This window comes from Pan troglodytes, chromosome 1 (assembly GCF_028858775.2).
Source record: "Pan troglodytes isolate AG18354 chromosome 1, NHGRI_mPanTro3-v2.0_pri, whole genome shotgun sequence".
In the NCBI taxonomy this organism is placed as follows: Eukaryota; Metazoa; Chordata; class Mammalia; order Primates; family Hominidae; genus Pan; species Pan troglodytes.
The window spans coordinates 198,884,335-198,906,949 of NC_072398.2; the positions used below are offsets into that span (position 1 = coordinate 198,884,335).

A 22,615-nucleotide genomic window follows, 5' to 3' on the forward strand; every position below is an offset into this window, starting at 1 on the left:
GTCCTTCCATCCATCCACCCTACCATCCAATAGCCAGTCACTCAGCACACGTATTACCACTCGGTACGTGCCAAGCACTAGGGGTATAGCAGAAATGCTGACACTGGGGCTACAGTAGGAAGCAAGAGACAAGTCCCTGCACTCGCAGCCTAGGGATGACTCACAACAGCAACAGCCCACATTCGCTGGGCTCGGCCTATGTTCCAGGCACTGTACCGAATGCTTTCAGGCAAACGCTTTTCTCTTAACAACACTATTCATTAGGTGCTGTTATTTTGTCCCCTTTTCAGCTGAGGAAGCCTTGGCTCAGAAAGGTGAAGTAAATTCCCAAAGCTTACACATTAGTAAGGAAGTGATAGGGCAGGTGGGGGTGGGACTCAAAATCAGAACTGTTTGGTACCAAAGATCAAGGCACCTACTCAACAAATCATTAGGAGTAATTAGTTAAAAGTGTACACAGAGGACAAGCACGGTAGCTCATGTCTGTAATCCCAGCACTTTGGGACGCCAAGGTGGGAAGATCACGTGAGCCCAGGAGTTCAAGACCAGCCTGGGCAACATAGTGAGACCCCATCTCTACAAAACAAATTTAAAAATTAGGCGGGTATGGGCCGGGCGCAGTGGCTCACGCCTGTAATCCCAGCACTTTGGGAGGCTGAGGCGGGCGGATCACGAGGTCAGGAGATCGAGACCATCCTGGCTAACATGGTGAAACCCCGTCTCTACTAAAAAATACAAAAAATTAGCCGGGCGTGGTGGCGGGCGCCTGTGGTCCCAGCTACTCGGGAGGCTGAGGCAGGAGAATGGCATGAACCCGGGAGGTGGAGCTTGCAGTGAGCCGAGATCGCGCCACTGCACTCCAGCCTGGGCGACAGAGCGAGACTCCGTCTCAAAAAACAAAAAAACAAACAACAACAACAACAACAACAAAAAATTAGGCAGGTATGGTGGTACATGCCTATACTCAGCTGAGCTACTCAGGCTGAGGTAGGAGGATCACCTGAGCCTAGGAGGTTGAGGCTGCAGTGACCCATGATTGTGCCACTGCACTCTGGCCGGGTAGAGTAAGACTTTGTCTCAGAAAAAAAAAATTACACGCACAAGAGAGGTATAAGTAATGAGTTGTTATGGGTGCATATGAGAACAGCTCTTTAGTTTGCAGAGGGCGGTTCAGGAACAAATATGTATGTGTTTATTACGTACCAGGCACTGAAATGGGCCCTTGAACAGAACAAATCCTTTCCCCTGAGCAGCACCCTGAGAGCAGGGCTGGAGCTAATTATGTGTGTGGCTGCTATTCTATGCGGAGAAAACTAGATGGGCCCATAGTCTAGAAGAGTAATTATAAAAATTGAGTAAGTGCCATGCCCATCATAGTAGGGGCTTTTATAAATATTCCCTTTTTCAGCTTGGGGCCTCTCAATTTCCCCAGGTCCTCAGAATTACACACCCCCACAAGGGTTCCTGGGCTGCCCCCAGGAGTTAGGGCTGATCACAATGCTACATTTCTTTTCTTTTTTTTTGAGACAGAGTCTCACTCTGTTGCTCAGGCTGGAGTGCAGTGCCGCGATCTTAGCTCACTGCAACCTCCGCCTCCTGGGTTCAAGCGATTCTCCCACCTCAGTCTCCCGAGCAGCTGGGATTACAGGCACCCGCCATCATGCCCAGCTAATTTCTGTATTTTTGTAGAGATGGGGTTTCATGATGTTGGCCACGCTGGTCTTGAACTCCTGACCTCCACCCGCCTCAGCCTCCCAAAGTGCTGGGATTACAGGCGTCAGCTACTGCACCTGGCTGACAATGCTACATTTCAGGAGGCAGAGGTTGCAATGAGCCGAGATCACACCACTGCACTCCAGCCTGGGTAACAGAGTGAGACTCTATTCAAAAAAAAAAAAAAAAAAAAATCTCCTTTTACTTTTTTCTGGGGGTCCCAAGAAGAAATATCTGAGTGTCCCTGGCAAGTCATTTAGCCTCCCTGAGTTTCTGTTTTCCAGTCTATAAAATAGGGATGCTACCATAATTGTGGTCAATTATACTGTACAGTCCGTAATATAAAAACAGAACTGTGGTCAAGAGCACACAACCTTTAGGGTCAAACAGGCCTGGATCAAAATCCCAGCTCTGGGCTGGGTGTGGTGGTTCAAACCTGTAATCCCAGCACTTTGGGAGGCAGAGGTAGAGAAACTGCTTGAGCCATGAGATCAAGACCAGCCCGCAAGATGGCGAAACCCTTGTCTCTACAAAAAATACAAAAAGTAGCCAGACTACGTGCCTATAGTTCCAGCTATTTGGGAGGTGGAGGTGGGAAGATCACCTGATCCTAGCGGGGTTCAAGGCTGCAATGAGCTGAGATCACACTACTGCACTCCAGCCTGGGTGACAGAATGAGACCCTGTCTAAAAAAAAAAAAAAAAAAAAAAAAAAAAATTCCCAGCTCTGCCACTTACTAGCTCTGTGATTTATGGCAAGTTATTTAACCTCTATGAGCCTCAGTTTCCTTAACTTGCCCTAAATTACATAGCTTGTATTGATCCCACTCTCAGCAAGGTATTACACTAGTGTTCTCATAAATACTGTCTTTTAGTCCTACAACAACCCTTAGCATAGTTTCTGGCCCAGAATAGATGATCAATAGAATTTTGACTAGAAAAGGAAGAGGCCAGTGATTCTATGGGGACAGGAAAAAAGACTAAAACGGCATTCCCGAAATACTCTTCAGGGTATCTTGTGGTAATGAGGGGGCGGGGGCACCTATGTGAACATACAAAGGTCTCCAGCTTAAACTTAAAGAATCTCGCTGGCTTTGTCTCTAGGAAGGACTGCAGATAGGTCCTATGATCAATTAAATTATTTGGTGACAGACTGCTCTGACAGGTTAGAAGTTAGAAGCAGCTTCATATGCATGATAGCAGATTCCCTCCCACCTCCTCCACCCTACATGTGAGTCTATCAAAGTAGAAAATAAATCTGTATCAGCAAAAAAAAAAAAAAAAAAAAAATGGGAGTGAGGGTCATCAGTGCACAAATGATTCTGACAAATTTAGAAAGCAGATGGAGACATGATGACAGACGAAGAAGCAGTCATGGTCTAGAGCATCGCTTTCCAACAGAAAGATGAGTCACATAATTTTTATTTTTATTTTTTTTGAGACGGAGTCTGGCTCTGTCACCCAGGCTGGAGGGCAGTGGCGAGACCTTGGCTCACTGCAAGCTCCGCCTCCCAGGTTCACACCATTCTCCTGCCTCAGCCTCCCGAGTAGCTGGGACTACAGGCGCCCGCTACCATACCCGACTAATTTTTTGTATTTTTGGTAGAGACGGGGTTTCACCATGTTAGCCAAGATTGTCTCAATCTCCTGATCTCGTGATCCGCCCACTTCGGCCACCCAAAGTGCTGGGATTACAGGCGTGAGCCACCGCGCCTGGCTTTTTTTTTTGGAGATGGAGTCTGGCTCTGTCACCCAGGCTGGAGTACAGTGGCGAGATCTCGGCTAACTGCAAGCTCCACCTCCCAGGTCCACGCCATTCTTCTGCCTCAGCCTCCTGAGTAGCTGGGACTACAGGCGCCCGCCACCAGAGTCACATAATTTAGCCACATTAAAAAACAGAAGAGATGGGCCAGGTGTGGTGGCTCATGCCTGTAATCCCAGCACTTAGGGAGGCTGAGGCGGGTGGATTACGAGGTCAGGAGATTGAGACGATTCTGGCTAACACAGTAAAACCCGTCTCTACTAAAAATACAAAAAATTAGCCGGGCGTGGTGGCAGGCGCCTGTAGTCCCAGCTACTCGGGAGGCTGAGGCAGGAGAATGGTGTGAACCTGGGAGGCGGAGCTTGCAGTGAGCAGAGATTGTGCCACTGCACTCCAACCTGGGCGACAGACTCCGTCTCAAAAAAAAAGAAAAAAAAAAAAAAGAGAGATGAACTTATTTATTATTATTTTGAGACAGTTTCACTCTTGTTGCCCAGGTTGGAGTGCAGTGGCATGATCTCGGCTCACTGCAACCTCTGCCTCCCAGGTTCAAGCGATTCTCCTGCCTCAGCCTCCCTAGTAGCTGGGGTTACAAGCATGCACCACCACGCCTGGCTAATTTTGTGTTTTTAGTAGAGACGGGGTTTTTCCATGTTGGTCAGGCTGGTCTCAAACTCCTGACCTCAGGTGATCCGCTCGCTTTGGCCTCCCAAAGTGCTGGGATTACAGGTGTGAGCCACCGCACCCGGCCTTTTTTTTTTTTTTTTTTTTTTTGTGAGATGGAGTCTCACTCTGTGCCCCAGACTGGAGTACAGTCGTGCATTCTCGGCTCACTGCAACCTCCACCTCCCGGGTTCAAGAGATTCTCCTGCATCAGCCTCCTGAAATTAATTTTAAGATTCTATTTTACTTAACCCAATAAATGCAAATACTATCACTTCAACATATAATGAATATTTTGAGATGTTTTACTTTCTTTTTTTAAATTAAGACAGGGTCTTGCTGTGTTGTGCAGGCTGCTGGAGGGCAGTGGCATAATCATGGCTCACTGCAGCCTCTACCTCCTAGGCTCAGGTGCTGGCACACACCTGTAGTCCCAGCTATTCAGGAGCAATCCTCTGACCTCTCGAGTAGCTGGTACTTCAGGTGCGTGCCACCATGCCCAACTAATTTTTATATTTTCTGTAGAGACAGGGTTCTGCCATGTTGCCCAGACTGGTCTCAAGCTCCTGGGCCTGATCCACCCTGCCTTGGCCTCCCAAAGTGTTGGGATTACAGGTGTAAGCCACTGTGCCCAGCCTCAGTTTCTCTCTCTTTTTTTTTTTTTTTTTTTGAGACAGGGCCTGGCTCTGTTTCCCAGGCTAGAGTGCAGTGGTGCAATCTCAGTTTATTGCAACCTCCACCTCCCAGGCTCAAGCCATCCTCCCACTTCAGCCTCCAAAGTAGCTGGGACTACAGGTGCAGGCTACCATGCCCAGCTAATTTTTGTATTTTTGGTAGAGATGGCATTTTGCCAAGTTGCCCAGGCTGGTCTCAAACTCCTGAGCTCAAGCCATCCGCCTGACTCAGTCTCTCAAAGTGCTGGGATTACAGGCATGGGCCACCATGCCCAGCCTACTTTCTTTTTTGTGTGTGTACTAAGCGTTCAGAATCGGTGTGTATTTTACACTTAGAGCACATCTCAACTCAGACTACCCTATTTCATGTGCTCAATAACCAGGGGGGCTAGTAGCTACTCAACTGGATGGTACAAGTCTAGAATATGGCATGAGTGAACTGGACTGGAGGTGGGAGCTTATCTACCCAGAGTGACCCAAGAGAGACTCTGGCTTGAAGTGGGCACATATGATAGAAGATGAAGTGGGGAGCAGGGCTGAATAAATGGGATTAAACAATGACCTATGTTTATTTATAAGAGTCAGTCCCTTTATTCCCCTACTCACGTCATACAACACACCCTGAAGGATTCTTTTCTAAAGAAATTGAGTAAACTGAGAATTGAGGTCTCTAATGGCGATATCTTAGAGTAACACCCCCACCACTCCCCTTCTGGCCTATGGAGGCTCAAAGCCTAACAACCAGCACTTCACTCACTCATCCTCAAAGCAAAGCCTGCCAGTCAGTGTGCCCTGCCCATGTACTTAAAGTTTCCAGTCAAAGCTCTCACCCCCTTAAACAATGACAGAGAGAAAGAAACTGCACTCCTGCTACTCAGTCCTTCATTTTTACATATAAACAGACAAGCAAACAAGCCAACTATACTTGGAAAACAAGCAGCATGAAACAGAAAAATTGACCCCAGTGAAAAGACAAAATTGAGGAAAATAAGAGTTTTTTTTTTTTTTTTTGAGACAGAGTCTCGCTCTGTTGCCCAGGCTGGAGTGCAGTGGCGCAATCTCGGCTCACTGCAACCTCCACCTCCCGGGTTCAAGCAATTCTCCTGCCTCAGCCTCCCGAGTAGCTAAGATTACAGGCATGCACCACCACACCCAGCTAATTTTTGTATTTTTAGTAGAGACGGGGTTTCACCATGTTGGCCAGGCTGGTCTTGAACTCCTGACCTTGTGATCCGCCCACCTTGGCCTCTCAAAGTGCAGGGATTACTGGCGTGAGCCACCACGCCCAGCCAAATAAGAGATTTTTAAAACAAGAATAGTATGCTATGAGAAAAGAACAATCAGCAAACATAGAGGCCTTAGAGATGAAAAATATGATTGCTGACAAAATCTCAGTAAAAAAGCTAGAAGATAAAGTTGAGGAAATCTCTCCAAAGGCAATGCACATACAAAGAGAGAGAGAGAGAGAGATTAAATATTAGAGAAATATAGGAGAAAAAAATGACCAATCTATGAGGTCTACCATCTGATGAACAGAAATCCAGAGATAATAGAAAAAATTTAAAGGAAGATATTATCAAAGAAATATCAAAGGGCCGGGCGCGGTGGCTCACGCCTGTAATCCCAGCACTTTGGGAGGCCGAGGCGGGTGGATCACGAGGTCAGGAGATCGAGACCATCCTGGCTAACACGGTGAAACCCCGTCTCTACTAAAAATACAAAAAATTAGCCGGGCGTGGTAGCGGGCGCCTGTAGTCCCAGCTACTTGGGAGGCTGAGGCAGGAGAATGGCGTGAACCCGGGAGGCGGAGCTTGCAGTGAGCCGAGATCGCGCCACTGCACTCCAGCCTGGGCGACAGAGCGAGACTCCGTCTCAAAAAAAAAAAAAAAAAAAAAAAAAGAAATATCAAAGGAAAATTTCCTCAAGCTAAAGAAGTACTCAAATCTCCAGGTTAAAAAAGTCCTAGAGTCCTGAAAGGATGAATGACAAACGTCCCACAACAGACACATCCTTTGAAATTTCAAGTAATCAAAAGATAAACAGAATATTCCTCAATGCTTTCAGAAAGGAAAATACAAGTCATCTATAAAAGAATTGGAATCAAACTCAAACTGGCATCAGACTTCTCACTAGCAACACTGGATACTAGAGACAATGGAATAATAACTGCAAAAGTTCTGAGAATGTGAATTTGAACTTAGAAATCTACACTGAGACTGGGTGCGATGGCTCACACCTGTAATCCCAGCACTTTGGGAGGCCGAGGTGGGTGGGTCACGAGGTCAGGAGTTTGAGACCAGCCTGACCAACATGGTGAAACCCCGTCTCTACTAAAAATACAAAAATTAGCTGGGCATGGTGGCGTGCCTGTAATCCCAGCTACTCAGGAGGCTGAGGCAGGAGAATCACTTGAACCCGGGAGGCGGAGGTTGCAGTGAGCCGAGATTGTGTCATTGCACTCCAGCCTGGGCGACAGAGTGAGACTCTGTCTCAAAAATAAAAAAACAAAAAAAAAGAAATCTACATTCAGCCAAACTATCAATCAAGTATGAGGGCAGAATAAACACACTTTTGGACATGCAAGGACTCATCTCCAACGTACCCATTGTTAAAGTAATTACCTGATAATTTACTCCAGCAAAATAAGAAAACCAAGAAAGAGGAAGCCATGGGATTCAGGAAGCAGGGGGTCCAACCCAGGAGGGCAGCGAAGGGAAGTCCCAGGCTGACAGCTGTACAGCAGACCTAAAGAGCAAACACTCCAGACTGCAGCAGGAGGAGGAAGGGCTCCAGGAGGGATGCCTTTGTAGGGGGAAGCAGGGAGAAGAAAATGGACTCCAGGCAACAGGCAGTATGACTGAGAGGCTGGATAAACTTGAGGATATGATGAAGGCTCATCATTCTTTTGTCAATAAGAAAAAAGAAAGGCAATTAGAAAGTCCAAGAAAAAAAGAAAGCCATATAAGAAAGTTATGGTGTAAACATGAAGCAAACTAAAATGTGCTATGATTTTAAGTAACTGATAGAATGTAAGAAAAATCATTTCACCTTGACACTAGGAACATTTGTGTGTGTGTGTGTGTGTGTGTGTCTGTGTGTCTGAAACAGGGTCTTGCTCTATTGCCCACGCTGGAGTGCAGTGGAACAATCTCAGCTCACTGTAACCTCTGGCATTAGCTGGGCATGGTAGCCTGCACCTGTAGTCCCAGCTACTTGGGAGGCTGAGATGGGAGGATGGCTTGAGCCAGTGAGGCAGAGGTTGCAATAAACTGAGATTGCACCACTGCCTCCTGGGTTCAAGCGATTCTTATACCTTAGCCTCCTGAGTAGCTGGGAGTACAGGTCCTTTAAAGAAGTCCTTTAAGGCTGGGCACGGTGGCTCACACCTGTAATCCCAGCACTTTGGGAAGCTGAGATGGACGGATCACGAGGTCAGGAGATCGAGACCATCCTGACTAACACGGTGAAACCCCGTCTCTACTAAAAATACAAAAAATTAGCCAGGCGTGGTGGCGGGCGCGTGTAGTCCCAGCTACTCGGGAGGCTGAGGCAGGAAAATCGCTTGAAACTGGGAAGTGAAGGTTGCAGTGAGCCAAGATTGCACTATTCCACTCCAGCCTGGGCAACAACGGCGAATCTCCATCTCAAAAAAAAAAAAAAGAAGTCCTTTAAAAAAATGTTCCTGCCGGCCAGGCGTGGTAGCTCACACCTGTAATCCCAGCACTTTGGGAGGCCGAGGTGGGTGGATCACCTGAGGTCGGGAGTTCAGCCTGACCAACATGGAGAAACCCCATCTCTACGGAAAATACAAAATTAGCTGGGCATGGTGGCGCATGCCTGTAATCCCAGCTACTCGGGAGGCTGAGGGAGGAGAATCACTTGAACTCGGGAGGCGGAGGCTGCAGTGAGCAGAGATGGCGCCATTGCACACCAAGGCTGGGCAACAAGAGCAAAACTCCGTCTCAAAAAAAAAAAAAAAAAAATCAGGCTGGGCGCGGTGGCTCACGCTTGTAATCCCAGCACTTTGGGAGGCTGAGGCGGGCGGATCACGAGGTCAGGAGATAGAGACCATCCTGGCTAACACGGTGAAACCCCGTCTCTACTAAACATACAAAAAACTAGCCAGGCGTGGTGGCGGGTGCCTGTAGTCCCAGCTACTCGGGAGGCTGAGGCCGGAGAATGGCGTGAACCCAGGAGGCGGAGCTTGCAGTGAGTTGAGATCGCGCCACTGCACTCCAGCCTGGGCGACAGAGCGAGACTCCGTCTCAAAAAAAAAACAAAAAACAAAAAAATTTCCTGGCTGGGCTTGGTGGTTCATACCTGTAATCCCAGCACTTTGGGAGGCCAAGATGAATGGATCACTTGAGGTTGGGAGTTCGAGACCAGCCTGGCAAACATGGCGAAACCCCATCTCTACTAAAAATACAAAAAATTAGCTGGGCGTGGTGGTGCACACCTGTAATCCCAGCTACTCAGGAGGTTGAGGCAGGAGAACTGCTTGAACCTGGGAGGCGGAGGTTGCAGTGAGCTGAGATTGTGACACTGCACTCCAGCCTGGGTGACAGAGAGAGACTCCATCTCAAAAAAAATAAAAATAAAAATAAATAAATAAAGAGGTCCAAGACTGTAACTCTGTAACTATAGAGAAGAAATATCATGTATGCATACTACTGGGCCCTGGAATGAATGATATTTTCACACACATAATTATATCAAAGCCACATACTGGTTTTTAATTTTCAGAATTAAGCTTAGACAAAGAATGGAAGGCTTAAATGTGGTTACATAGGAGAATGTGAATGTCAAGCTTGACGATATAAAAGTAAAAATACAGCTGCCAGGAAGTGAAAAGAGGAAGAGAGGAGGAAAAGTGGTTGGATAGGGTGCCTAATATTCTTGTCTTACATAAAAAGTATTCAAGATACTGACTATTGTTGATGGAAAAAAAAAGTATAGAGATACTTATACTATTGATGAAAATAACCAACAGAAACTTAAAAATATTAAAAGCTATCAATTACTGGGAACAGTAAGGATGGGATCGTGAGCTAAATCATCTGTCATTGCAGGGCATCAATATACTTGCATATGTGTGTATGTGGTATGTTTGTATATGCGTAGAACATTTGTTTCCAGGATATACAAGAAACCAAAAGCATTGATAATTACCTCTTGGAAAGGAAACTGGGTGGCTGGGAGGCAGCAGTCAAGGGGAGACTTTTTCATGGTATACTCTTTTAAACCTTCTGAATTTTAACTATGTAAACCTCTTATTCAATTCTAAAATAAATCAATAATTTTCTTTTTTTTGAGACGGAGTCTCACTCTATTGCCCAGGCTGGAGTGCAGTGGTGCAAACTCAGCTCGCTGCAACCTCCACCTCCCAGTTTCAAGCAATTCTCCTGCCTCAGCCTCCCAAGTAGCTGGGACTACAGGCGTGCACCACCACGCCTGGCTAATTTTTGTATTTTTAGTAGAGAAAGGGTTTCACCATGATGGCCAGGCTGGTCTTGAACTCCTGACCTCAAGTGATCCATTCACCTTGGCCTTCCAAAGTGCTGGGATTACAAGCGTGAGCCACCACACTTGGCCAATAAATAAATTTTTAAAAAGAATAAGCAGGCTAGGTACAGTGGCTGATGCCTGTAGTTCCAACTACTCTGAAGGCTGAGGTGGGAGGACGGCTTGAGCCTGGGAGGCAGAGGTTGCAGTGAGCCGAGATTGCACCACTGCACTCCAGCCTGGGCAACAGAGCCAGACCCTGACTCAGGGTCTTGTCACTCAGGCTGGAGTGTAGTGCCACTTTAGAACTGGATAATAGGTTTACAGACTCTGTCTCTAAACAAACAAACAAACAAACAAACAAATAAAAAAACCCAGAAAGTAAAAGAGACTGCTATTGAAGAGTGGGACTAAAAATCTGGAGGCGGGATTGGAGACTAATGTTTTTCTATTTATTTATTTATTTATTTTTAGAGACAGGGTCTCACTCTGTTGTCCACGCTGAAGTGCACTGGTGTGATCATGGCTCACTTAGGCCTCAAATCCACCAGCTAAAGCAATCTTCTCACCTCAGCCTCCCAAGTCACTGAGATCACAGGCATGAGCTACTGTGCCCAGCAATGGTTTTCATTATAAGCTTTTCAGCACTATTGGATTTAATTTTTTACAATATGTTTATATTTGGTCAATAAACATTTTTAAATTAAATAATGAAAAATAAAGCATAATATGACATTGCGTGTTATCTGCATCCAGGAAGAAAAGATTCACCAGGTAGTAACCATAAACTGTCAAATTAAGGCAACTCTTTTTTTTTTTTTTTTTTTTGAGACAGAGTCTCACTCTGTTGCCCAGGCTGGAGTGCAGTGGTGTGATCTTGGCTCACTGCAAGCTCCGCCTCCCAGGTTCACACCATTCTCCTGCCTCAGCCTCCCGAGTAGCTGGGACTGCAAGTGCCATCCACCATGCCCGGCTAGTTTTTTGTATTTTTTTAGTAGAGACGGGGTTTCACTGTGTTAGCCAGGATGGTCTCAATCTCCTGACCTCGTGATCCACCTGCCTCAGCCTCCCAAAGTGCTGGGATTACAGGCATGAGCCACTGCGTCCGACAGGCAACTCTTAAGTTCTAACCAGTGCAACCCTTTCGAAGGACAATTTGTTAATAACTATGAAAAATCTAAATGAATCCATCTTTTGGTGTAGTTAATTCTTCTGGGAATCTACTGTGCAGAGATACTGGACACATATGCAATTATTCATTGTTATGAATAAGGAAAAGCTAGAAACAACTTAAAAGTTTGCCAGTAGGCCAGGCACGGTGGCTCACGCCTGTAATCACAGCACTTTGGGAGACCAAGGTGGGCGGATCACGAGGTCAGGAGATCGAGACCATCCTGGCTAACACGGTGAAACCCCATCTCTACTAAGAATACAAAAAATTGCCAAGCATGGTGGCTCATGTCTGTAATCCCAGCACTTTGGGAGGCCAAGGCAGGCGGATCACCTGAGACCAGCCTGACCAACATGGAGAAACCCCATCTCTACTAGAAATACAAAATTAGCTGGGCTTGGTGGAGCATGCCTGTAATCTCAGCTACTTGGGAGGCTGAGGCAGAAGAACTGCTTGAACCCGGGAGTTGGAGGCTGCAGTGAGCCAAGATTGCACCACTGCACTCCAGCCTGGGCAACAGAGCAAGACTCCATCTCAGAAAAAAAAAAAAAAAATTGCCAATAGAAGACAAATAAATTGTGAAAATTCTATAACATAGAATACTGCGAGGCCATTAAAAAAATGAGGCAGCAGGTCATGATGGCGCATGCCCATAGTCCCAGCTACTCAGAAGGCTGAGGCGGGAGGATTGCTTGAGCCGAGGAATTCTAGGCATGTGCTATGCCGATGAGGTGCCTGCATAGAAGTTCAGCATCCATATGGTGAACTCCTGGGAGTGGGGGACCACATAATTGCCTAAGGAGGGGATGAACTGGTCCAGGTTAGAAATAGAACAGGTTGGCCAGGCGCAGTGGCTCATGCCTGTAATCCCAGCACTTTGGGAGGCCGAGGCGGGCAGATCATGAGGTCAGGAGATCGAGACCATCCTGGCTAACACGGTGAAACCCTGTCTCTACTAAAAATACAAAAAATTAGCTGGGCGTGGTGGCAGGTGCCTGTAGTCCCAGCTACTCAGGAGGCTGAGGCAGGAGAATGGTGTGAACCCGGGAGGTGGAGCTTGCAGCGAGCCAAGATTGTGCCACTGCACTCCAGCCTGGGCGACAAGAGCGAGACTCCATCTCAAAAAAAAAAAAAAAAAAAACGAAAGAAATAGAACAGGTCAAAACTCCTGTGTTGATCAGTAGTGGGAACAGACCTGTGAATAGCCACTGCACTCCAGCCTGGGCAATACAGCAAGACCCTCATCTCTAAAATAAAATAAAATAATGAGACAGACCCGTATGTATTGGCATAGAAAAATATCTGTTATATGATTAAGTGAAAAGTGTGGTAAATTGTACATCATGCATAGCATAATACCATTTTTCTTTTTTAAAAAACTGCATGTGGCCAGGCACGGTGGCTCACATCTGTAATCCCAGCACTTTGGGAGGACAAGGTGGGCAGATCACTTGAGGCCAGGAGTTCGAGACCAGCCTGGCCAACATGGTGAAACCCCAACTCTACTAAAAATACAAAAAGTAGCCAGGCGTGGTGGTGGGCACCTGTAATCCCAGTTACTTGGGAGGCTGAGGCAGGAAAATTGCTTGAATCCAGGAGGCAGAGGTTGCAGTGAGCCGAGATCGTGCCACTGCACTCCAGCCCGGGTGACATAAGACTGTCTCAAGAACAAACAAACAAAAAAACTGCATGTGTGTGTACTTGCATAGAAAATATTTTGGGAAAATTGCTGCCAGTAATGGATTTCTGGGGGAATAAGACTATGTGGGACTTTCTTTTTCCATGTTAAAAGCTTCTGTAAAGTTTAATGTTTTTATAAGACATTATAATGTTTTTTTTTTTTTAAAGACAGGACCTCACTCCAGTTGCTTAAGCTAGAGCACAGTGGCACAATTTCGGCTCACTGCAGCCTCGACCTCCTGAGCTCAGGTGATTCTCCCACCTCAGCTTCCTGAGTAGCTGGGACTATAGGCGTGCCTCACCACACCTGGCTAGTTTTTTATGTTTTTAGTAGACAGGATTTCGCCATGTTGCCTAGGCTGGTCTCAAACCCCTGGACTCAAGCAATCTGCCTGTCTTGGCCTCCCAAAGTGCTGGGATTACAGGTGTGTGCTACTGTGCCTGGCCACATGTCACTCTTATAATTAAAAAGTAGATATAACTGAAGGAAGTGTGACAGGGCTCCCATGCCAGTGCCTTTTTGGACATGCAGGGTAGAAAGGGGGAGGTGCCAGCTCTGAAGCTTCCCAGAGACCAGGATTGACCCAGCTTAAGGAATTTTGTGAACCAGAAAACCTGGGGGTTGGGAAATGACTGTTAATGCTCAGGCAGCCAGCAGCCTGCCCCAGAAGCAGCCAGATCCAACACCTCACCAAAGTTCTCCCTGATGCAAGGCGAGAAATGGGCAGTCCTGGGCACATCCCCGAAACAGTCTCTCCATCCTCAACAATCTAGGGTCTGGTGAGACGGAGAAAGAGAGCAAAAACAGGCACAAAGGCATACACACATGCATATGCAGGCACACACACATGCTTCATGCATAGACACCCACACGCTTCATGCATAGACACCCACACAGAGACATGCAACCATGCAGCTGTTTGCTGGCACACAGACTCAGGGAGATACCAAGAGATTACACAAACACTGAGATACACAAAGAGAGACACAGAGAAAGGGAAAGAACCAGAGGGAGGGGAAAGGAAGAGCGAGGGAGACAAAGCCCATACATTCCCTCTTGGGAATGTTCCTTTGGGATATATATGCAGATCTGAGTCCCATTCTGACCTCCCCCATAGTGAGAGCTGGGTAAATTATGCCACCTCAGTTTCATCTGAAAAAAAAGGCTAATTATCCTGACCTCAGTGAGTGTCATCTGACAATGTGAGAGGATGTTGCTGCCTGCCTCCGATCTTCCAGATATGGAGGCCTGGTGAGCCAGCTACGGTCAGGGCAGAGGTCAGGGGCCAGGTGCTGGGCAGTGAGGGGTGAAGTGAGGGGTACTCACGGATAGCAGAGGAACAGGAGGTTCAGGAAGGAGTAGGTCCTGAAGAGGTGGATGAGGGATCGGCACAGACTCCAGCCTGTTGCCGTGAGAACGGTGAAGCGAGTGAGGAACAGCAGGATGGAGCGAAAGAGGGAGACCTTCCCCCTCTGAGAGGCCTGGGTCAGGGCAAGATAGGACGGGATGGGGCCTTGGATGGAGGCCGAAAGGGCTGTGCCCAAATCCCACCCAGCATGACCTGTGATCCCACCCAGGGAGAGGTGGCACAGCAGGCTGGGCAGAACCTGGCAAGGTAAATCCTTCTCTTTGATGCCCAGTAAACTCCAAGATGGGATGTAACTAATGTTCTTCAACTAAGTCCAAAGGGAGCCCCAAGGAAATACCCTAAGGCTGAAGGGCTGGGCATGTTTCCTTGGCATCCCCAGGGGAAAAGGGGAATCCCAAAGTCCCTGGCCAGCCTCTAGGACCCAATCACCTCCTTCACGATGGACCCAATGAAGCGGCGGCCCAGAACGATGGTGGTCACCATCAGCAAGTTGAAGTCGATCAGATGGAAGTTCTGTCAGGGGGCAGAGGCCTGGGGGTCATGTGGGCCCCTTGCCCATATGCAGGCTTTTTTCATACCCACCTCCCGCTGCCCATTTCTTTCCACAGAGACTGTCCTCATTCTCTGACCTTCATCGGCCTCCAGCTGAGTCAGGCCAGGAAATTACCTAGAGGAGTAGGACAGGACCCCGAGAAGGGAAGTGGGACAGTCCCTGGGGATAAGAGAGTGGTATGTGAGCCCTCTTGCTCTGCTCACACGTGCCCCTGTCCCTATACTGTGTCTGCACTGAAGTCTTTCCTCCCCTTGAAGCACTCATGTATCCCTGTGGTTCATCTCCACTACTGGATTAAGACTCTCAGCTCCTGGCCAGGCGCGGTGGCTCACGCCTGTAATCCCAGCACTTTGGGAGGCTGAGGCGAGTGGATCATTTGAGGTCAGGAGTTCGAGACTAGCCTGACCAACATGGTGAAACCCTGTCTCCACTAAAAATACAAAATTAGCCGGACATGGCGGCACACGCCTGTAATCCCAGCTACTCGGGAGACTGAGGCAGGAGAATCGCTTGAAACTGGAAGGCGGAGGTTGCAGTGAGCTAAGATTGCGCCATTCCACTCCAGCCTGGGCAACAACAGCGAAACTCCGTCTCAAAAAAAAAAAAAAGAAGAAAAGAAAAGAAAAGGACTCTGAGCTCCTTTAGGCAAAATCTTTGTCAGATTCATCTCCCATACACTTACAGTGCCCAATGTGCTACTAAACACACTAGGAGTATTCAGTGAATCATCAGTTTCCTGTTCCTTCAGTACCTTCCATGTTCAGCATGGAGCCAAGTGCACAGTGGTGCTTAGTAGGATATGCTAAACTGAAACCAAAAGAAACACACACACACATACACACACACACGCACACACACACACACACACACCCTTGTTGGGTACCTACCAGGGAGGTGTGGGAGGGTGGGTGGGAAGGTGGATACCACCACACTGTCTTGTAGATGTTGATGTAGTGGACGAAGAGTGCTATGAGCTGGCAGAAGAAGAGCTGCAACTCAAACAGAATGCTGGCCTGGACTGGCAGCTCGGGGATCTTGCAGTGCTGTAGAGGCACAACAGTTTGGGTGGCCAGAGGAGGGCTGGAGAGGCCTGTTCCAGAACTGCTCCTGACAGTGGGGAGGGAACAACATCAGCAGCTGACCTGAGAATCCTACCAGGAAGGGCTTCTGAGGCAAAGGATTGTGGGATAAGATCAGAAAAGCAGCTCATAGCAAGGACGGGGTCTTCCTAACCCTGCTTGTCAGACAAAGGAACCCGACAAAGCCTTTTCCTATCCCTAATCTTATTCAGGTCTTCCAACACCCCCTAGGAGAGAAAGAATTATTAGGTCCATCTTACAGATGAGGAAAAGGAGGCCCAGAGAAGGGAGGCAACTTGTCCAAGCCATCAGCAAATCTGGAGCAGAACTGTAATTAGAATCCAGGCCTTTGGATTTATTCTACCATGTCCCACTCCATCTGTCCAAGTGATCACCCTCAACTGAGCTCCCTCTGGGTCTTTTCTGCTGCTTACTCCCCTCTAAGCCCCCACTGGCATCTAGGATTTCACATCTTAGAATCCAGTCAGAGAGAGCCCTGTCCACATCGTCCCTGTGAGGCCACAGTGAGGGGTGAGACAGAGAGGTGGTTTACCTGGTGCGGGAACGAACACTGGTCACCGATGCACTGGAAGTGTGGCTTCCACTAGAGCCCCCCGAGGATCCCGGCTCACAGAGCGGATTTCGACAGTAAGATGTCCTGTTGGGACCTCTTCGTCCTCCTGTGGGGCTCAACATAAAATAGAGCCTCAAGCCAGGGGGCATATATCAAGGATAACAGCAATGATACCAGCTGCCAGTCACCTAGTATCTCACTTTATCATTTAATCCTCACTGAGACCTATGATCTGGCCCCTTCTTACATCTTCAGCTTCATCCCCTATCATTCTCTACCTCACACCCACCCTCTACCACCCGCCCCATGCTCTAAACATCTTGATCTTTCTTTCCTCAGCAAGCCAAGCTCATTGCTACCTCTAGCACTTATAATATCCTATCTGGAAAGCCTTTCCCGGACTGCCATTTCTGAAGTTTTGAAGTAACTCCCCATCACTCTCTCTCCAATTTCTATTCTTTTTTTCCACCAGAATTCACTCTCTGAAACTATCTTACTCATTTGTTAATATGCTTATTGCTTGTCTGTCCTATTACAATGAAAGGTCAATGAGGTCAGTTACCTTATCTTTTTCACTGCTATATCCCCTACCTCAGTGCCCAGCAAGTATATGTTGATGAGTGAATGAACCCAGCAAGGTAGGTTTTTCACACATTAGGAAACTCAGCTTACACTATGTCACAGTATCGTGGCTGGGTCGTGTGCTCTCAACTCTGGTACACATTGGGCCCCATTCAGACATAAGTTTCTGGAGGCCTATAACTCTGGGTACCTTTGGGACAGCTTTTTCATCCAGGGCCCCATGATTCAGCTCAAAGGGCATTCTGGGATCTGATGGGCAGGACCCAGGGCCTAAATAAAGGGTCAAGGATATGGCTGGGAGAATCCTGTGGCTGTGGACTGAAAAATTGGACCTACTAGGCTGAGCAGTCTAGCCCAAGCTCCCACGCACCACTTTGCACAAAAGTTCTGCACAAAGCTCCTAAGCACCTAAAAAAGTCACAACCTGACTGGGTGTGGTGGCTCCCGACTGTAATCTCAGCAATTTGTGAGGCCGAGGCGGGAGGATCGCTTGAGACCAGGAGTTGGAGACCAGCCTGGGCAACATGGCGAAACCCGGTCTCTATTAAAAAAAATATATATACATATACATATTTTTAAAAAGTTATAACCTGTTCATACCTCTTCACAGTAACACAGCAGCTTCCATTCACATACACCCCACGCCGTAGCATCTCAGCTCGGAAGCGTTTCCCACACTTCGGAGCCAATTTTGGGCTTGGATGTATGCCCAAAATTATAAACCTCCACAAGTCTCTAAAAAGTACCTGGCGAAGAGCTCTGCCCTCCATAAACCCCCAGACCAGAAGCTCTGTTCATACGCTGTTATACTTGGCTTAGAAAATCCCACACAAACACCCTTAGTCCAGTCCAGAAGCTCTGCCCACACCCACTCTCCTCTCTTTAGAAGCTCTGCACCCACATAAAGCCCCTCAGCCCAGAAGCTCCGCCTACACACAACTGTCAGCCCAGAAACCCCGCCCACAAGCCAATAAAAGCCCTCTCAGCCCAGAAGCCCCACTCCAGAATGGGTTCCCTCAGTCGGAAGTCTCCCCGCCCCACCGCCCCCAGTGTAACCCCTCCAACCCAGAAACGCCGACTGCACTAGCGCCCCCTGCCCAGAATCTCCACCCTTAGCGCTGAAGCCACGCCCACTGGTAAGTCCCGCCCCCCTTTCTAGCCCCGACGAGCTGGTCCTTGCGAAAGCCCAAGCCCCCACAGGGCTTCGTCTTAGAAGCCCCGCCCACCGTCCAATGTCCCGCCCCCACAACAGAGGCCCCACCCCGCAAAACGACAGGAGGGGGCGGGATCCCGTCTGGGCTCGCATCCCCTCCCCCTCCCGTCACCGGGCTCCTGTCCGCGTGGAGCAGCAATTAGCAGCCTGGCCATCCTAACCCGTGCGCCCGCTCGTTGCCAGGCCGAGCCTGAGCCGCTCTGCTCACCCATCTCCTCCCCCGGTGCTCTCCGCTTCGCCGCCGCAGCTCCTGCGGGCAATATGTCGGAGGCGACGGCGGCCGGGAGAGGACTAACCGCCGCAGCCCAGTCCCGGGTATCAGCCGCGCGCTCCCGCCGCGCCGCTACATTTGCATACAAGGCGGGCTGGAAGCTGGCGCGCGCTTCTTAAAGGGGCTGCCCGGACGGAGGCGGTGCCTGCGCGCTCTTTGTCTCTCGGTCCCCCACGCCCTTCCTGCAGCTGCTGGTGAAGAGACTCAAGAGGGAGGGGAACGGAACCCACCTCCTGCTCTTCCCGTGCGTGTCTTCTCTCAGCATCTCCTGGACCGGGGCGGCGGCGACCGGAGGAGGGTGCGGAGCCGCCTCTCCGCTCCCCTAGGGGTGGACCATATCCCTGACCGGTCCGCAGGCACCTCCAGCCCAGCCCCACGTTGCGCTTCATCCTTCTCTTAGGCCTCACTGCGCTTTAGTCCACCCCAGTCAAAATCCAGGAGTCATTTCCTCCCTCCCTCGGCCCCCACATCCGATCTTTGCCTTAGTCTTTGTGAGCCTAAGTCCTAAATATTTCTCACATTTGACGTTACTCACCGTTCTCATTGTCAACACCGTGGTTCAGATCCTGACTGCCATTTCCCAGCCTTGCAATCTTGTTTTTTTATGCTTTACGATGAGGCTGCTGATAGTCACCGTGTAGGTTTCGGTGAGGGTTAAATGAAATAGAGCATGCAGAACTGAGTCTGTTTTAGTATTAGCCATCATGATGTTTGGAGAAGCATTGACTAAATGAGCTACATTTATTGTCATTAGGATTTCTTCCCTCACAAGACCTACAAGCAGTTTTAGTCATCTTGTAGCTCCATTGCTTAGCACAGTGCTTGGCACTTAATAGCAGTATTCAATTAATTGAATGAATTAGTAGATATTTCATTAATAGTCATAGAGCTTACAGTCAAGTGGGAGGAGATAGACATGAACAAAATTAGTAAATTCTGTAGTATGTTAGAAGGGAATGGTGTGAAGGAAAAACAGGAAAGGGGGATGGGGTTGCAGTTTTAAATAGGGCAGGCAGAGTAGGCTTCAGAGTTGACTTGAGTAAACACATGAAGGAAATGAGTGAGTCAGTGGTGCAGATTTCTGGAGAAAGGGGGCATTTCAGGCAGAGGGAATAGTTAGTGCAAGGTCCCTCAGGCAGGAGGGTGTATTTATTTTATTATTTTGTTTTTTGGGGGGATGGAGTCTCTGTTGCCCAGGCTGGAGAGCAGTGGCTCGATCTCGGCTCACTGCAACCTCCACCTGCTGGGTTCAAGCGATTCTCCTGCCTCAGCCTCCCAACAAGCTGAAATTACAGGCGTGCACCACCATGCCCGGCTAATTTTTGTTTTTGTTTTGTTTTTTTGAGACTGGAGTCTCCCTTTCTGTTGCCCAGGCTGGAGTGCAGTGGCACGATCTCGGCTCACTGCAACCTCCGCTTCCCGGGTTCAAGCGATTCTCCTGTCTCAGCCTCCCAAGTAGCTGGGATTACAGGCACCCGCCAGCATGCCCGGCTAATTTTTCCATTTTTAGGAGAGGCGGGGTTTCACCATGTTGGCCAGGCTGGTCTCAAACTCCTGACCTCAAATGATCCACCCACCTCGACCTCCCAAAATGCTGGGATTACAGGTGTGCACCACCACGCCTGGTCTAATTTTTGTTTTTTTGTTTGTTTGTTTTTTTGAGACGGAGTCTCACTCTGTCCCCAGGCTGGAGTGCAGTGGTGTGATCTCGGGTCACTGCAACCTCCACCTCCCGGTTTCAAGCGATTCTCCTGCGTCAGCCTCCCGAGTAGCTGGGACTACAGGTGTGTGCCACCACACTTTGCTAGTTTTTTGTATTTTTAGTAGAGATGGGGTTTCACCATGTTAGCCAGAATGGTCTCAATCTCCTGACCTCATGATCCGCCTGCCTTGGCCTCCCAAAGTGCTGGGATTACAGGCACGCGCCACCACCACCGGCTAATTTTTGTACTTTTTAGTAGAGATGGGGTTTTATCTTGTTGGCCAAGCTGATCTTGAACTCCTGACCTCAAGTGACCTGCCAGTCTCGGTCTCCCAAAGTGCTGGGATTACAGGCGTGAGACACCACGCCCAGCCAAGAGGGTGTGTTTGAGAAATAAGGAGGCAAGTGTGACACAGGTATAGATATAAGAGTAGGACATGAGAAGGGATAGATCATGTAGGGCTGTGTGGCTTTTACTTTGAATGAGATGCAGAGCTATTATAGGGTTTGAACTTCTATTTAAAAGAACGATTCCAGCTGTACGGTGAGAATAGACTGCAGGGGCACCAGGGTGGAAGCAGGGAGACCAGGCAGGAGGCTGTGGCAATGATCTTAGCAAGAGATGTTGATCGTTTGCACCAGGTTGGGTGAGATGGTGAGACATGGTTGAATTCTGGATTTGAAGGTAAAGTCTACAGGATCTGTTGGGCTGACTATGGTGGCTGATGCCTGTAATCCCAGCACTTTGGGAGGCTGAGGTGGAAAGATTGCTTGAGCCCAGGAGTTTGAGACCAGCCTGGGCAACAAAGTGAGACCCTGTCTCTACAAAAAAAAAATTTTAAATGAGCAAGTTGTGGTGGCATGTGCCTGTAGTCCCAGCTACTTGGGAGGCTGAGGTACGAGGATCACTTGAGCCCTGGGAAATTGAGGCTGCAGTGAGACGTGATAATGCCACTGCACTCCAGTCTGGGAAATGTAGAAAGACCCCATCTAAAAAAAAATTAAAACAAAAACAAAACAGGACCTGTTGACAAAATGGATAGGAGTGTGTGAGGAAGAGAAGAGATAAGGATGACTCCAAGGTATGTAGCCTGCACTAATGAAAATATGGAGTCCAATTCAACAGATGTATATTTTTAAATTATGACAGTTTTTTTTTTTTTGAGACGGAGTCTCACTCTGTCGCCCAGCCTGGAGTGCAGTGGCGCGATCTCGGCTCACTGCAAGCTCCATCTCCCGGATTCACGCCATTCTCCTGCCTCAGCCTCCTGAGTAGCTGGGACTACAGGCGCCCGCCACCACGTCCGGCTAATTTTTTTGTACTTTTAGTACAGACGGGGTTTCACCGTCTCGATCTTCTGACCTCGTAATCCACCCGCCTCGGCCTCCCAAAGTGCTGGGATTACAGGCTTGAGCCATCGCGCCTGGCCAATTATGACAGATTTTACACCAAGTCAGTCCTTCCCTTCAAGGGGAAAAGTGGCCCAGGGATGGAAAATGACTATCCCTGGCTCAACAAGCAAAGAAGAAAGCAGGACTGGGAGTGCTTTTTTCCAGCCACAGAAATTCTTATAGAGAAAAAAAGAAAAAAAAAGAAATTCTGTTAGAGGCTGGGTGCAGTGGCTCATGCCTGTAATGTCAACACTTTCTCAACACTTTGGAAGACTGAGGTGGGAGGATCACTTGCGTCCAGGAATTTGAGACCAGCATGGGCAACACAGGGGAACGCTGTCTCTACAAAAAATTTAAAAATTAGCCGGGCATGATGGGTGCATGCCTGTAGTCCTAGCTACTCGGGAGGCTGAAGGGAGAGAAATCACTTGAGCCCAGGAGTTTGAGATGACAGTGAAATGATCACACCACTGCATTCATCCTGGGCGACAGAGTGAGACCTTGTCTCAAAAAAAGCGGGGGAGGTAAGTCCACTTGTATGGACTGCCATGAATGTGACCCACCTATTACCTGTGGCTCCAGCCCACCTTGTAGTGGTGGACTACTAAATTTGCCTGCTCAGCATCTATTCTTCCTCCTCATAAGAACACTGATTTTTCCCTTGGGGAACTACTCTTCCTCTGACTCTCTCAGTCTGTGTGGTTTGGTGGAGTTG

General features: G+C 48.4%; 1 protein-coding gene across 9 annotated transcripts in view; it reads right to left on the reverse strand.

Annotated features, from left to right (window-relative positions):
- The window catches only part of TMEM39B (transmembrane protein 39B), a 30,196-nt gene extending 11,301 nt beyond the window's left edge, over positions 1–18,895 (reverse strand). For 3 of the 9 annotated variants that reach the window (XR_010147342.1, XM_054665154.2, XM_016958112.4), the window contains exons 1-5: positions 18,744–18,891; positions 16,720–16,846; positions 15,975–16,194; positions 14,964–15,047; positions 14,492–14,646 (exon numbers count right to left, since the gene is read on the reverse strand). Coding sequence is in view for 5 of the 9 variants with exons in the window: in XM_054665154.2 (XP_054521129.1) it covers positions 14,492–14,646; positions 14,964–15,047; positions 15,975–16,194; positions 16,720–16,846; positions 18,744–18,747 (590 nt within the window). In the remaining 4 variants the exon portion in view is untranslated. Of the gene's footprint in view, positions 1–7,432; positions 7,451–14,491; positions 14,647–14,963; positions 15,048–15,974; positions 16,195–16,719; positions 16,855–17,922; positions 18,529–18,743 lie in introns of those variants that run through there. The other 6 variants (XM_513275.9, XM_063783504.1, XM_063783515.1 and 3 more) reach the window with 6 other exon arrangements.
- Between the last annotated feature and the right edge of the window lie 3,720 nt (positions 18,896–22,615).